Source organism: Osmerus eperlanus, chromosome 15 (assembly GCF_963692335.1).
Source record: "Osmerus eperlanus chromosome 15, fOsmEpe2.1, whole genome shotgun sequence".
In the NCBI taxonomy this organism is placed as follows: domain Eukaryota; kingdom Metazoa; phylum Chordata; class Actinopteri; order Osmeriformes; family Osmeridae; genus Osmerus; species Osmerus eperlanus.
Window position 1 is genome coordinate 3966444 of NC_085032.1, and position 17884 is coordinate 3984327.

The following is a 17884-nucleotide window of genomic DNA, read 5'->3' on the forward strand; positions in this document are numbered from 1 at the left end:
ATTCATATTTCAGGCAACAGTACATGTAAATCAGCATCTGAATTAAAATGTGACGAGAAAAGGGCAGTGTAGTTGCTGAAAATGTGCTTATTTTATTGATGAAACGGCTAATTTGTAAATTTGCTATAACTTTTCGATAACCTAGTTAGCATCGCAGTGCAGCGCCAACTGCTCTTCTGGCAGTGAATTGTTTTCAGCACCCACAGCCTAACGGAGTCGGAGAAGTATAATTCGGCCTTAAGGCTTATATATGCTTCTGCGTTTTTCGAAAAACGGACACATGGGAACGCCCTCTTCTCCGAGGAACGCCCTCTACGAGCTCTCCGTCAGCCCTCGGAGAGCCCCGGAGAGCTCGACGTGCACCTCCTGAATTTTCTAACTATCCGTCGTGAGCGACGGAGAGCTACGGAGACCCCCTTGGCTGTGATTGGTCAGTATTAAGAATCGCTTGCGTCAGGGGCGGGGTTGCCGGGATAAACAGGATGAACAGAATCCTTTGACCACCATTGCTGTAAGTTTTCACAATTCATATTTCAGCTAAACAGTACATGTAAATCAGCATCTGAATTAAAATGTGACGAGAAATGGGCAGTGTAGTTGCTGAAAATTTGCGTATTTTATTGATGAAACGGCTAGTTTGTAAATTTGCTCCGACTTCTCGATAACCTAGGTAAATAAACACTCCACGACGATTTACAAAAAAACGTTGCGCCACTTCTGGCGGTGAATTGTTTTCAGCACCCACAGCCTTAGAAGAACCATAAACGCAGTCTATCCGTCCGTATCCGTGCGCCCGCCCATCCGTAAACGGAGACGCAGAAGCATATTGCGGCCTTAAGGCAAAAAAAAAAGCGGGAAATGCATGTCAGCGAATATGTTCTCAATAGTAGGCCTATGTTTCAAGTAGGTTACAGCCGAACCCTCGTTCTGTTTTGATCAATCGAGTTGATAAGCCTGTCTTGTCTGATCAATATGCAACTGTGAGGTGCGCGAATGGACAGAGTGGCCAGTAAACTGTCGTTCCGCTGAGAGGGCCAGCCCGACGTGCATGAATACAACTGTACTTATGCTGTATTTTTATATTGTAATTTACGGCAACTTATATTTTATTTTATATTTAATTCTATTCTAATCCCACTTAGTACTGCTAGTTTATGTACCCTTAGTATAGATAGTCCACATATTTAAATTTTAGGTCCCTATATGTTTATTGTATGCACCTTCCTGCCAAAGCAAATTCCTTGTCTGTGCAAACTTTCATGGCGAATAAATCCCATTCTGATTCTGATTCAGAGGGTACAATTTCTGGGGAAATTGTAGGGTGTGCTTGCTTGCAGATGGGTCCGTTTATTAACTGCTATTTTTACAACTGATATTTCTGTATATTTTATATAAAAATGCCTACTTATTATGTATGAAGATCGCATAGATTTAAAAGCATAGCCTATATTTGTTGCTGCTCAAGTACAATTCAAAATACAAAAAGTGAAGTGAAGCATGTCCCTGTACTTACTGTAAGTCACTCTGGATACGGGTGTCTGCTAAAATGACTAAATGTACTGTAACAGTGCGTTCACAATGCAGCGACGCGATGCGAGCGACAACATGTTTTCCATTTATTTTCAATGGAGCCAGGCGAATCGCCTGCGTGGTGCAGGCGATTCGCCTGGCTCCATTGAAATTGTGGGTAGCGACGCGACCGAGTTGAGATTCTCAACTTTATGCAAATGAGGAGCGATTTTCGCTAGCGATGTGTCGGAGTGTTTTCTTGTTTGTCGTAGTAATGTAGCAACCATGGTGAACATTTCTAGCTTTCTAGGTTTCAAGGTGGAGGAGAAACTAATCGTTTGTGTGGCTGCTTACCCAGTCCTGTACGATACATAGCTGTATTCGTACAGAGATGTTAATTTAAAAAAACGATGCATGGCGCAAGGTTGCCGAAGTTGTTGGTGCTTGTACTTTCAAATTCAGTCTAGTCACATTACGTAACTTCGTTCTGTGGTAACTAGCTAGCTAGCCCGGCTGGAACTCCCTATCTTATCGACAGATTAGCAGAGACTTTGAGTAATATAATAAAACGTTTTTTACACATGTCAACGTGTATGTCTATTAAACAGTTTTGTATTTTGTATACAAGTTCTATTTTGATCGATGTTGCGAGTACGTAAACCCAAGTCTGCACACTTGGCCATGACAACTACAACAGTGACTTTAGAGAACTATATTCTACATTAATCTGTTTGAAACTCCCCCGAGCTTCGTGAACTGTGGGAAGGCGAGCGATGGCAAGCGATTCGCGTCGCTGCAGTGTGAACGCACTGTAAATGTAGAATGTACTTAACCTATATGACTAAAACGTCACCTTAAGTTTTTCCCTTCTACAGTAGTGATATTTCAAGCATTTAACCCACTCATATTGCATTCATTCATGAAGAACCACCTTTGAAAGCTGAACCCCCTTGAAACAAGCTTTTCTAAGTAACAACGTTCTCACCGGCAGTATTATTAGCTAAATGGAATAGCAATTGAAACAGTACCATCTGCTAACTGAAAATATGCCTCAAAAAAACGTAAATAAGCTTGACATTTATTTAGGCGCAAATGGATAATTCAAAATAAGTTTGCTGGAAGCGATCACTGTCAGTAACAATGCCAAATACGACCATTTGATCTTAGACTAGAGCCCTGCACGGTGAAGCTGACCTCAGTAAATTGTGTTATGAGCAAGGTAGCCTAGCTGCTGTTACTAGCCAAACTTAAAGGGGTGATTGACTGTTTTTTGGGGGTATTTCACACTGTTCCTAAGGTCTCCGAATAGGGTATGTAACATTGGTTGGGCTGAAAATGGCCCGGGTGCTGTTCTATGCCCCATGATACGTCCTCTGAAATTTTCCCGGGAAAAAACGCTAGGTTTTCTCCTTTTATGGTATGCTCATGAATATATAGATCAGCTGCGTGCTGATTGGTTGGTTTACAACGAGTGAAGCTGTGGAGCAAAGACGCAACACGGCCAACACACTCACTGAAACAACGAAGGTAGAGACTTGAAATAAAAACGTACAAATAAATCTATTGTGTCTACACAACACTGTTTTCAACAGATTGACTGGATATAATTTGAAATGATTACGTTAGTTGTTTCCACTGTTGTCGAAGCAAACTGGATCAACTTAGGTGGGTAGAACGTTACAGCTTAGCAACTAAAGTATATCGTGAATCAACTCAGCTTCAGTTAGCTAGATAAAAAATAACCTGCCAAAGATCTGGACAAACATGCATCGTGAATTGTAGATTTACATGTACAGGTTATTTATTCGAATGAAACACAGGAACATGAAATAACGCGTTAGCCCCATTGCCAATTAACTAAATCATCACACGTTACCTATGTTCTTGCGTTAGCAAGCTAAACTAGTTTACATGCCTACTCTAGGTGCTTTCGCTATCTAGCTGTTCTTGTATTCCTTGCAAATCAGCGTTAATAAAAAGCAGATGAGCTAGAGTAGCTAACATTGACTCGACGGGCATGGCTGATGTTTGTCTATACCGTAGCTCTAGCGTAGAAGATCCCTGTGCAAGCAAACAAGATCGACTTAGGTGGCTAACGTTAGCACTAGCTACAGCTTAGCAAACAAACTATCGTGATTCAACTCAGCTTTAGTTAGCTCTAGCTATCTTGCTGAAATATAGATCTGGACAAACATGCATCTTGAATTGTAGATTTACATGACAACATGGGTTATTTATTTGAATGAAACACAGTCAGGAACAAGAAATAACGTTAGCCCCATTGCCAATAAACTAAATTATCACACATTCTACCGATGCTATATACAGGCAGGATACATTAGCATTCCTAATAACTAGCGACAACATCATACAGCTTGCGGTTGTGATGAACATAAGGTCGGAACAGCACCTCTTTTCAGCAACAGCTTCATAGCAAATCCTGCTTTACATTGTCCCAGGTTTTCAAAACTCTCCTGGGTGAAATGGTTCGAGCAAATTAATACTTAAGCGTCGTAGCCTACTTAATAGGGATATTCCCATAGATAAACATCAGCCATGCCTGTCTAGTGTCTTGTTCTTGGGGAAGATAGTGAAAAGTGTCAGGATTCCCGGTACAGCCTGGAACACTACATTTACGGCGCTCCATTTTCAATATCTTGAAAACTTATGAACTTTCTTATTTGTAATTCCTGTGGAAGTACCGAGCAGCGCACAGTTAGCTAAAAAAGTGTCTACGCGACCTCCGTTTATGTTCCTGCACCAGAAAACCAGAGGGCAGGTAAATGTAAATTTTGGGGTGGGACAATGCTGCAAGTTGTGACGTCACAACTTGCACTGTTTCAAAAGCTAGCGTTTGCAAGTTGCAGTTTCAAAAAGTGAAATTTTGATAGGAAAGAGGTTTCAATGGACTTTGAGGTTCACTGTATGTCTATTTTACACACCAACTGTCATTTTTAAACTATGACAAGGTAAAATCGGTTTTGCGATCAATCGCCCCTTTAAGGGGATTGTTTGACTGCGTCGGAAATGAAAAACGTTTCTTTTGACATCAAGTTTAGGCTGTGGAATTGAAGACAGCGACGCACCACACAAGCTTGAGTTTAAATACATTATTTAATGTGACATTACTTACTGTACATGCATGTCTTGATTTGCTTAAATGTAACCAGAGAATGTCTAATATAAACCAACATACCAAAATAAACACAAGTTTAACAATAGAAACTTAAACAATGCTTCCGTCAACAAAATTAACCCCCCAACTGAGTCCCCTTCTGTCCTACCACAAGCCATGCTGAAAACCAAGAGCGCAGTTGTGACCCTACATGAACATCGGTGCGAATACAACATAAAAACTCAATTTCGCATTAATGAGTAGTTTGAACCCATCCTCCACAGAGGACCTCATTTGGATCAGTACAGAGGCACCCTCCCTGGAAATGTTTGATGCCTCTAAATGTGCTGAAAACTGTCAATATCAAGACTCCCATGCTACAAAGCTTGGCCAAGCCAGTCAGTTTGAAACAATGTTACAATGAATACAAAAAAGTAATGAATTAATATATAATGAATAAATAAGTAACCAATCCTGTTTCTGGTCAATTTTGTGTAATTCATTCAATAGTCTAATAATGATGCAATGTTTAAAGTTTTTTAAAGATTCCACCCAGCTGCTAGTCCAAGCACTTGTCCTCTCAAAGTTGGACTACTGCAACTCGCTGCTCGCCGGTCTCCCAGCATGCGCAACCCGCCCTCTCCAGAGGATTCAGAACGCAGCGGCTCGTCTGGTCTTCAATCTACCCAGACGCTCCCATGTTACCCCGCTCCTCATCTCCCTCCACTGGCTTCCTATCACGGCCCGTATCAGATTCAAGACTCTGGTACTGACCTTCCGAGCGGTGAACGGGACTGCACCCGACTACATCAAGTCTCTCCTCCAGCCTTACACCCCCCCCCCCCCCCCGCCACCTACGGTCTTCTTCTGACAACCGTCTGGTGGTCCCACTGCTCAAGAGCGCCCGGTCCCAACACAAGCTCTTCTCCTGTCTGGCCCCCCAATGGTGGAATCAACTCCCCACCTCCATCAGGGACACTGACTGTCTCCCCACCTTCAAGAAAAGGCTCAAGACGCACTTGTTCCGGGAGTACAACGGCACTTAGGAATGCTTGGCTGGACCTGATGTTAGTTTCCTCCAGGATCACAATGACTCGTATTGAGAGACTTGTTGCTCTTGTTGGTTAGTTGTAACAGTTTAAAATTCTTGTACTCGATGTGAAATATTTTACTGTTGATAGTTTTTTCTACAGGTACACTCTTGCACTCTTGTGGGGAGTTTCATGTTGTTCAATTGTAACTTGTTTAAACTGCATGCTCTTATGGTTCTTCCCTTTGGCACTTATTTGGTTTTCCACAATGTATGCTTCATGTTTTGGCTGCTCGCAATGTTTGGGGCTATCTCGTTGTTATGATCAGTGACCTATGCTCTTTTGTAAAGCTCTCTCTTGGAAGTCGCTTTGGATAAAAGCGTCTGCTAAATGCATAAATGTAAAACAGAAACTGACTGTGCCCCTACATTTTTGTCTGTGCCCCTAAAGTTTTTCACTTGGGGGCACATGTGCTCCAGCAAAAAAAAGTTAGCGTAGAGCCCTGTCCAGTATTTTTGATAACCTTCAGGGTTTAAACTTTAAATATTCAACGTGCACTTAAACACTTTGTTGTTTATAAATTTGCTGCATATATTTGATGGGAAGTATTATTCTGTAGTTCCCAGTGTTAATTGGTTTAATTCAGTGTTTTACATGATGATAACGAGCTCTGGGAAAATGTGATTAATCACAGAATATTGTGCAATTAATGAGTAATTTTTTTTTAATCGATTCCCAACCCTATAATAATTCAGTACTCGACTAGTAGTTTGATCTCCATATTACCTATTATAAGGGTTTGCAATAACGTTATTTGATCAGTGCGGCATTGTAACGCTAGACTGTAACGCTATCCTCCCGTGTGCAATCCATTAGAAGACGAAACAACATGGTACTTAGAGAGAATGTCGGGCGCAAACACAGTCAAACTAGCAGAGCTTTGCTATGCATACATGCAGGGCGGAACATGTCTTTCATGGGAGCACAACGTGCATGTTGGAGCATTTAAAGGGGCAACATCCCGGCACGAGAGGACACATACAACTAGCACAAGTACTTGTTCAACCTCGTAAATAGTTACTTTCACATCATAAAAGCAATTTCTCATTATTTTAAACAAATTGCCAGTGCTCTGGTACATTCATGCAAATTGTTATTATAATAGCATACAATATTAAATTGTATGCTATTTCCTACATTATCAGTTGTTTATGTCACGTTGATCAAAAAGCATTATATTGGTTCTCTGTTTAATTGTCTTCCCACCACAAACATCTGAACAATTAGTTCATAACAGAAGTCATTATATGCACAATGGTTGAGCCAATTTTCATAATTGTAGGCATAATTCACCATACAGCGCTGCCTGTACAGTTAAAGGGTGTTTCCTGTGTTTACATTAACATTTGCATTTTTATCTTTTGTGCTATGCAGTGCTGTAAAATAGTCTTGTATTATCCAGTTTCCCCTACCATTATATTAGCTACTAACTAGCGCGTTTAACTAGCTATTAATTAGCGTGTTTTTATCAACTGGTGTCGCTATGTGTCCTCTCGTATTTCACGCATAATATGTCACATATAGGTTTACTAACACCGTAGCAACATGTCCACAGACAGCGGTTAGACAAGAGTGCACAACCATTTTAATTACACTAGGAAATTCCGACTTCCGAGTAGGCGTACAACTTGAACGCATCTCGTGTTAAATCTTATTTGTGAATGCAAATACGAAAAAATAAGAAAATACATTCATGCAGTGATGTGATAGTTTGGTTTGCATTCACTAAAATTATCTGTTTCTTGGCAATTAGTCAATTAATCTTTTGAATAATCGTTATATTAGTTGACTATCAAAATAATCGTTTGTTGCTGCCCTACTCTAGAACATGTATAAATCTAAACCACATGAACAAGTAGTAACCCGTGGCACTTTAATATACAGTATATGTACTATGAAAATATACCTTATGGATATAAAGAAGGATACTGATAGACAATGTCCAGCTAGAGGCAGCCTGACAATTTCCAGGGAAGCGTCACCTCTCTCACATTGATATGTGGTGGAAGGGAAGGTCCTCTCTGTGGTATAGCGTGGAGCCCCAGCATGTGTACACTTTGACATTCCTTTGGGCACAGACATCTCTCACTCCCTTCTCCACTGTCTGGTCTTCGGGTGCTACCTGTAGTACAAGATAGATCATAAGAGTATGAGGCTGAGATGAGTGAGGTTTGGAATAACGTAATAAGAATGGTTAAAAACTAAGAAAGATGCAACTTGACCAACCTCCTCATGAAACGCCACAGCGCTGACGGAACCCAATTGTCTGATTAGGTCTCCAACCACTTCTTCTGGCTTTCCACATCTCACAAAGAGGGTACTGTCAGGGACACACAGTTGTAAAGAAAAAACCTTTTCTCAACTACACTAAATGGTTGGAATACTGTATGTGGCTCCTTTTCATACGTCAGTCTTTTCAACATAGCTCACCTGCCTTTCTTGATCAAGGAGGCTCTAAGGTCCTTAACACTATCTAATATGAATCGCAGGCGGAAGGGCCCTGTTTTAGGAAGGTTGTAGTGGACAGTTTCTCCATAATGTCGAGGGTCAAAGCAATAGAGTGGGACAATATATTCAGCATTCTTCTGGGCCCAGTGGAAGACCTGGGTGTATGGGAGAAAGAACATTAAGATAATACAATATTAAATTAATTTAAATTCGATTACTGCTGCTATAGACCCTTTTAATCCCAACGTCACAATTACGTCACAGCATTAGCTAGAGGCAAAACTGGAGGCGGCATGATTCTTTTTTATTAATCGTTGTATGCTCCACGGACAAAACTTGCATCATCATCCTTCTGCAACAAAGTGTCGCCGTGTCTTCCTGTATCGGCTCTACTGCTGTATGTTTCATTCCATCAACACATTGAATCCTACTAAGAAAGCCGAGTAAACGCACTCAATGGTAGGCTACATCTGCTACTGCTATTACTATCCCAACTATAATTTCAGCTGTTAAAACGATAATATTCTTGTTCCGACTAGCTAGCCTACTTCTTCTGTTTAACAGTTCAGCTTTCAGCTTCTCCCGCATTGTAGGCTATTTTAGCTCTTAGCTTTGTTAAGATGATGCAGATGATGCAGTTCAGCTTCCACACTGCCTCTTTTGTGTGACTCACACATTTTTGAAATTCATTTCAGCTTGCGGGTATTTTCTAATTTCTCACTTTTATACTTTTTAACCCTCGTGCTGCCTTCGGGTCACATGACCCAAAGGTTCATAACGAACCATCGTTGTGTTTACCCGATTTTACCCAATACAAAAACAAATTAAAATTATTTTCTTTTAACCTTTGCAATGTGGGGGGTCTGAGACAGCCCAACGGTTAAAAGAATATGCTTCACTTTGTCTTTGTATGCGGTAAATCTGTCGCAATACGAAGGTGGGTCACAATGACTGATGGGTCAGAATGACCCGAAGATAACACAAGGGTTAAAATATAAAGGTTTTTGTGCAAATTATTCTCCCTTTAAAAGTAATGGTAAATCCTTTCAAATCATTGTTGGAATGCTGCTCCAGCCCCTTTCAAAAATACCTTTCGGTTGCTTTGAAGCTTCAGCTTATAACTTTCTACTAAATTTTCACTATTTTCAGCTTTTTTAGCATGGTCAGCTATCCCCATTCAGGTTTTCAGCATTCTCACTGCTGTTTCGCAGGAACAGCCTTTTCTAGTTGTGAGAATGCTGTTAAGCATTCTCACTATTGTTTTCCTGTTTCTCTTTATTATTATATCAACTTCTTAGTTCTTCCGCCGTTTTTTGGCCTTTAACTCGTTCTGCATACTTTCACCGATTCCTACAATTTAGGTATCAAAACGTTCAGCTCCTTCAGGAGATGATGGCTATGACTTTTGGTATTTCTCACTTTTATACTTTTTAAGACATTAAGGTTTTTGTGCAAATTATTCTCCCATTAAAAGTAATGGTAAATCCTTTCAAATCATTAAAAAGCTTCCTCCTCTTTCAAACGTAACTACTTCAGCTTACTTTCAGCTAGAGACACCATTCAACCTTTAAAATGTTCACAAGACATTCAGCTATTCCCAAATGATTCAGCTTTTTCAAATGTTCAGCCAATTTTGAATTATGACAGTTTGAAATACATTAAAATGTTTGCTCCTTCTTGATTTTTATGAATGAGCAGCAAGCAGAGTGACACACTCTGCTTGCTGCTCTTTTTCTGATATTCAACTAATTTTGTCAAACAAATTCCTCTAACGTTCATACACAGCAAATTAAGCAGAGTTAAAAGTCTGGTGTTGATTAAGATATAGTCAATCAAACTCTATTTGGAATTGATCTAAATCTTTATGTTGTTAAATCTGTTGGATTTCACACTGCACCACAAAAGAGTTGGGGTCAAAATGGAGTGTTATAATTGTTATTGTGAAACCAACTCTCGGAGTTGTCAGTCTCACAGCTAGGGTGTAACCAGAACATTCTCTGGTGTAACTACCCTCTAGCCTGATGGGAACAATAATCTCGCGAGAGCAACCATATGGCGGGAGTCAAGTAATTTACCTCAGTCGCTGCACAACGCAACTGGAACGCACATCAGTTTTTTTTTGTTCGAAGTCAGTTGAAGAAATCTTGTTGCATTGTGTCGGTAAGTAACAGTTAATTAGATTACCTAATGAGTGATATACAGATGGAAATATGTATTTAGACATTGGTAGAGCTATGATATTTATAGCTAGCTAACTGTTAGGCTGCCGTTTTTACTCCAGCCAGGGCTAATGTCAGTTACTAGTAGCTAGCAACCGTAACGTTAGCCCAGAGCGGACAAACTAAGTCTTCGCCTACTATACAGTAACTGGCAAGCTAACGTTAGCAAGCGTTTGTTTCTTCTACTGTCACACGTTTTCTGATTACTGGTCTATTAAGTCTAACTGTGAGCTAAATGGAATTACTGTTGAGTTTCTAAAGTTTGGCAATGTAAGTTGTGACGTTACTTCAGTTATGCCAACATTCTTTTGAATAAAAAAAATGTCTAGTTAGCAAACCTAGGTAGTCTAGCTAAGAGCTCCCACGTGTAAGCCGCGTGGAAGCAAATATTCTGATATGAGGACTGTGTATATGTATATCTAAATAACATTTTGATTATCAGACGTGTAGATAGTTAATTTGAAGTTACAATAGTACAGTTAATTTGAAGGATTCCTTTCTAAAAGAAGCTTTTTTTTTTGCATATCGTTCACTCAGCGCCACGAGTTACATCGCGTAACGCTCTTCACAATCGAATGGAATTATTTCATGCAACATATGCGCAAACTTTGAAGTGCATAACAACTCCAGTTTGACTACCTTTAGGCAGAATGCCATGTTAAAGCTCTGCTTAGGGCTGAGGTTAGCTAAGCTCTTCGACTTTTCTGCTGGTATCTAATGATGATGCTTAAAACAGGTGCACGTGGGTATTTATTTCCTACCGACTGACTCAGCCTGGCTAGAAATGGCTGCTGGACAAGTGGAAATTCAATAGGCTTTGATAAAAGACTATTAGCACTGTGCTAATTCATGTTGTTTTCATGTGCTAATAACTCTTGTTTTAGATAGGCATGACTCTGGCTCCTATTTGGACCTTATTAGTCTGGCTTGAATAACATGTTTATTCTATATAATTTTACAGGAAATGTTGGCGAAAGTGGAGATTGGAGGAGTCCTAAAATATGTGAAAATTCCAGAGACTGATGAAGTATTTCAATTTGATAAGTTCCTTCAAGAAGGTTTGTAGTTTATGGCTATATGTTTTGCATTTAATACTGTTCTCACTGTAGTTGAACATTCAATGTTAACCATTCTCTTAATAAAGAGGTCAAAAGTACGAGTGTTATTAGAATCTTAATGACAGTTGTCTCCAAACATGAAAAAATAATCTCCATGACTAATTTATATTGTTATTGCTGTGTACTATACTTTTTATTCTTCTAGTGAAAGATAAGTTTAGTCTGCAGCCAGACAGCTTCAGTGAGGGCCAGATCACCATCACAGATATGTCAGGAACAGGGGTGGATGGAGATATCTTTGATGAGCTTGTCAAGTCAGGTGTCTTGACCTTCAAGATTCCTTTACCAGTAATGGGTAAGGATGTGGAGGCAGGGATTTGATGAGGTATCACAGGCAGCGCCAAGTAGAAGGCACAGTTTTTTGTCGAAATATATTTTTGAGGGACCTCAAACTATGCAATAATTTGATATACTATTGATCATTATCTTAAATACATATGATATATACATGGGTAGTAATTAAAGAAGAATATATTATGCTTAGAACTTTTTACATTTGTATTAAGATCGTTTTGTTACTGATGGGTACATTTAAATTGTCTTTGTTCTGCCATTTTGTAGATCTGGATGTTGAGCTGGTCGCAGATCAAGCATCCTCCTCTGTACTTACTTCACTGTCCCCAACTTCATCCCATTCATCCTTGGTAGTGACAGAGACTGCACTATCCCCAGCTTTATCCCATTCTTCAGATTCTACACTTATTCTTGAATCCACAAGAAAGAGGAGGAACCCAACAGGGTTAATGGATCAGAATGAAGCAAGACAAGTAAGCTTTGAATACATCCATTTCAAATCCTCAATTAATTAGTTTTTTTTGTACAAGTGTTTTGTAAATATATTCTCAGTAAAGTAATTCCATTAGAATAATGTAATTATTCTAATGGCATTACTTTTTAATTATTAGAAAGTTGATGGTGTTCTAAGGGCGAATCCAAAGGGTGAAGAAGTCTTCAACGAGTATGATAAGACTAAAACACTAACAGATGCAACACGTAAACAAATGGTGAACATCCTGGTTGCAGACATGATGGAGCTACATGGGTAAGAATTGCATGTCACTTTGTTATTGGAACAGTCATGTGTCGTAGCTAAATAATGCTGTTCTGTGTTAGTGGTAAAGGTGTATTTATTCTTACAAAACATACATGCTTAAAAGTAAACTATGACTTATTTTGAAAGGAGGATTCCACCGTCAAGCGTGAGAACAAATTATGCACTGGGAATTGTGACTCTTTTTCCATACCTCCAAGATCCATTCTCCAAACATGGATATGTAAGTTCTTGGTTTCTATCTGAAAACCAAATCAGTGTGATTTCAATATTTTATTCAGTTTTCTAGTTTGTACTCTTGTTTCAGATGAGTTTTTATAGGTTGCTCACCCTTGCATTTTCCACCTGTTTTTGTAATATGTTTTGCAGTATATTCACTGTCTACAATTATTGTGTTGAGTAACTTATTCTTAAAGTAAAGCACGAGATGCCTCTGTTTGGGTCTTTCTTTAAAAAGGAACACTACTATGATCCTGAGGGTAATACTGGCTTCATTTCATGGAGGATCAAGATGGTTCAACACAACACCTTTGCTGGTTCACGGGCTCGTTCCAAGACTGTTCTTCAGGATGGTCCGAAAACCAGACGAGAATCACTGTTAACCTGTCAACAGCTATTTGGTGAGGATTGCAGGGAGGCGATATCTACAATAAGACATTCCAGCGATGAATCTGTGGTTAAAGAGAAGATGAGAGCGACTTTCCAGTATCGACAGAAGATGGTTGGTGATGATGCATCATCTTCAGTCCTGGATGTGTTCCCTCGTTTCCTTGATGTACCTGGATTGGTAAGAAAAATCTTTTGCTTTGGTAGTAGTAGTCCTGTCCAGTATAGAACAGTAATATAGTACAGTGCAGGACAATAAAATAGTCTACTGCACTATACTATAATGTCTTTAATTTTCTTTCAATCTTCCATTTCAGTATTTGACCTTTTATCAATTTTGTCAGGTATGCTTAAACCTTTATATTACAATATTGTTTTCTTTGTTTGTAGATCGACCAGGATTTCTCGATGATGTTTGGTGACGAAGTTTCTCAGAAGTTCCTGTCAAAGTGGTCAACTTTCTTCAAGCCAAATATCATCGCAGACTGCAAGTCTTTAAAGAATATAGATGAGTTGCTGTCAGCAACTGAACCCGAACCTGAAGACAACAACGGTCAGTATAAAAAGTTTTGCTAAAATATATATTTCAATGTTAAACTAATTATACTAAATAAATACATATATTTTTAATGCCTTTAGGATGGGACAGCGATATGTCCTCAATCCTTTTGCTGCTGCATCTGCTCCCTCCAACTTCAAGGGGCCAGAAAAAAACTGCCAAGATCAGTTCAGCTCAAGCAACCAGCCATCTTGTTAGATATCTTAAGGTATGCAAAAGTTCCTTTTTAAACATTATAGATCTGAATCTACACCAAGAATCTCGGAATGGATCATGGTATTCTGAGACAATTGTCATTTTGCTCTATATCTGCAGAAAGAGATGTGATAGTAATTTATGTCCCTTTACTTACCTACAGGAAGGAGCCAGTATGACTACCTTCCTTCAGAGTGCCGATGCAAGACAACCGTTCCTCCTTTGCATGGGTGAGGAAAAGAAAGATATCCAAAGGTTCTACCTTATTATCGATGGAAAACCAATCCCATGCAAGGCACACACATCAGTGGCAGCTTTTGATGAACTGTTCAAAGCTCACTACGTCTTCAGTCTCTCATATGACGAAGCTCTCTGTAATTTCTACACATTTATCCAAACTACTATTTATAACATCGATGTCGGAAGAGCAAAGGAAAGCCCCCGTGTTAAAGAAGTTCGAGCACGACTGCTGCAGCGTGATGCTGTAACCGATAAACAGCCTTGAAGATGTTGACATGTTTTGTATGTAAAACTAACCACAAAACCTGTGTGGTTCTTTGTCAACATTTAAAATTCCAACATGGTTTATATCCTGGTAAAAAGTTGCGTTTAAAATGTGGAGAGCTACGTTGCCCATTATCATTTTGTACTTATAGTGGCTTCCGAAAGCACCTCAACAAGGTGCATAGTCAGATTGATCAAGAGATTGACATTGTTCATGATGTTTCTACTTCTTCTACTTGTGAGGTGGAATGTTCAAATGATCGCCCAGCTTTTGTTGCCACTTTGCAAAACTCACAAAGCTCTGTTGATACAAGTCAACTATTGTCAATGTGTGGATCAATTGTTGCGCATTTGCAAGCATCGGGTATCTCTGAAAGTGCTGTACAAACAATTGTTTGTTCAATGGAAGAAGTTGTCAATGATGTTAAGAGTCAGGCACAAAATGCAGTTCTTAAGACATTGTTTTCAGAAAGTACAGACACTACAGGATCCAGAATAGATGATTGTTTTGATCAATTAGGTAATCCTTTTTCAGAATTAAACACAGAGTCAAAAAGGCGTAAATATTATGAGGAAAAATGGGAAATAAATGAACCTAAAGAATGTGTCCTCGAGGTGAGACTGGATTTGCGCAGAGATAGAATAACAAGGGTATACAGTCAGGTTCCTCTAACAGACAAGTGCATGTATGTACCCATTCTGGGTACACTTAAATCCATATTCAAAAATGATCAAGTAAGAGAAAGCTTTCTACAGGACAAACACAGTGAAAATGGCATTTACAAAGACATCAATGATGGGTCATATTGCCAAAACCATGCCCTATTCTCACAGCAAAAGCATGCTTTACAGATTCTACTATATTATGATGACTTTGAAACGGCTAACCCTCTTGGTTCCAAAAAGGGGATCCACAAACTAGGTTGTGTCTACTTTACTTTAAAAAATCTTCCACCCAAGTGTAACTCAGTTCTGATGAATGTACATCTTGCAGTTCTGTTTCACTCTGAAGATCTGAAAAAATACAGTTTTGATGTGATACTAAAGCCTCTTATTGATGACCTGAAGCTTTTAGAAACTGAAGGCCTAAAGCTTCCTTGTTTTGAACAACCATTGTTTGGCTCAGTCATTCAAGTAACGGGAGATAATTTGGCTTTAAATGGCTTGTTGGGCTTTGTAGAATCATTCAGCGCAACCCATTTCTGTAGATTTTGTTTAATCAGTAAGCAAGACATTCAATCTATATTTACTGAAGATCATCCTGGGTTAATTTTCCGTTCCAAAGAGCTTTATACTGAACATTGTAAGGCACTAAATGAAAATCCTGAACTGCGGTCAATATATGGTGTTAAAAAGTCATGTGTACTCAACTCCTTACAGTATTTCCATAGCACTGACAACTATGCTGTTGACATCATGCACGATCTGCTGGAGGGTGTGGTACAGTACGAACTTAAGCTGGTTTTTGAATACCTTGTTAAACAGGACTATATCTCTTTGAAAACATTGTCAGACAGGATACAGAGCTTTAATTATGGTTACACAGAGCGTAAAAACAAACCAAGTGGGGTCAAAATGGATGATAAGAGCAAACACCTGGGTTTGAATGCCATCCAGTCATGGTGTCTCCTGCGTAACACTCCACTAATATTTGGTGATGTCATTGAAAAGAATAACAGTCACTGGAACTTTCTGCTGCTTCTGATTCAGATTGTCAATATAGTGTTCTCCTACACCATAACTGATGGAATGATATGTTACTTGAAACATCTGATCTGTGATCACCACACTCTGTTTAAAGCTTTGTTTCCTGACAAGAAGTTGATTCCCAAGCACCACTTGATGGTACACTATCCCAGATGCATTAAAAAAATTGGCCCTCTTATCCACATCTGGTGCATGCGATTTGAAGCTAAACACAATTTTTTTTTTAAGATGTGGCAAAAATTTTAAGAATCTCACCAAATCATTAGTAAAACAACATCAGCGTCAATTGGCATTTAACTGAAAATTATTGCTTTAGAAGGTTTGAATTTGGTCCTACATCATCCAAAGAAATCTGCAACTTGCAAGGTGGGGAAGAAATTAGTGAGACATTACATTTAGAAGCCTGTTCAAATGTTACAAGTACAAGGTGGGTCAGATATTACGGTACTGAGTACCAGGATGGGTTGTACATATGCACTGGATGTACCGATGATCTCCCTGTGTTCAAAAAGATCTGTGATATTATAATACATGAACAGCGTGCTTTCATAATATCCTGTAATGTAGAAACAATGTACTATGATGACCACTTAAATGCATACTGTATTGAAGACCAAATGAATGAGTTTTCTGTCATCTCTGTGAAAGAACTGACTTATTTTAGACCATTTGACAAGCAGTGCTCTAATGAGAATAGTCGAAGAGCGTACATAGTGCCTTATTGTTACATTTAGATAAATTGACAGTAATGAAAAAATATTAAGTAATGTTGATGCATTTGAAAAAATAAAACTGTTAAAGTAATCAACTTGTCATTCATATTTTTTATTGACCAAGATTTTTCATTATTGACATTTATATTAAATATTTTTTTTTGGGGGGGGAGTAACAGCAATAACACTTTATAGTGTTAATGAGGCAACTCCTTTATAGTATACAAATCACACTTTAAGAGTTAATTAATTACTCCTGTGAGTGTTAATTTCTAACACTACCCACTGGTGTTGAGAAACTAACGCTTGAGTAGTGTTAAATTTCAACTATAAAAGAGTTAAAATTAACTATATAACAGTGTTAAAATGGCAACACTTTAAAAAGTGTTACATTGACACTGTGGAGTGTGGACCCCATGGGACACTTTAAAAGTGTTAAAATTAACTCCAATAGTGTTAATTTGAGTCTGTCGATTTTGCTGTGTATAGTTTAACTTACAGAAACAAGTTATACCTTAAAATGTAGGAAAAATTGTCCTCTTTCAGCCAATGTAACTACTAAAGAGCTCACATTTACAGATTTTCAGCTATGAGCCTTGAAGCGAGAGCAGCCTTTCAAATTCTCTCACTAACTTCAATGGAGAGGTGAGTAAAATCAGTCAGAGAAAGCAAGAAGGAACAAGATTTTGAAACTGCCGATAGAGTCGTATTTCTGACCGCACAGACATATAAAGGACATCTCTGGTTTCGGCAGAGTCTTGGGTCTCGGAAAATATCCTTATATTTTGGATTGGACGTATAGTTTTGCGTCTAGGTCAACTTGTTTGAGGTGTGGATGCTAGGTAAATGTTCGTTTTTCTCTCTGCCTAGCTCGTTAGCTATCACAGCTGCGCCATCACCGTGGCAACCAAACAAACAAGCACCAGGAAAGCAAAAGGAACACGTTTTTGAAACTGCAGGTAGAGTCGTATTTCTGACTGCACAGACATATAAAGAATATCTCTGGTTTCGGCAGAGTCTTGGGACTCGGAAGATATCCTTATATTTTG

General features: G+C 38.9%; 1 protein-coding gene across 2 annotated transcripts in view; it reads right to left on the reverse strand.

The window, feature by feature from the left end:
• The window catches only part of cry-dash (cryptochrome DASH), a 55522-nt gene that overhangs the window by 12456 nt on the left and 25182 nt on the right, over positions 1-17884 (reverse strand). For both annotated transcript variants that reach the window (XM_062479040.1, XM_062479039.1), the window contains exons 2-4: positions 8146-8318; positions 7942-8035; positions 7707-7837 (exon numbers count right to left, since the gene is read on the reverse strand). In XM_062479040.1, coding sequence (XP_062335024.1) covers positions 7707-7837; positions 7942-8035; positions 8146-8318 — 398 coding nt within the window. The remainder of the gene's footprint in view (positions 1-7706; positions 7838-7941; positions 8036-8145; positions 8319-17884) is intronic.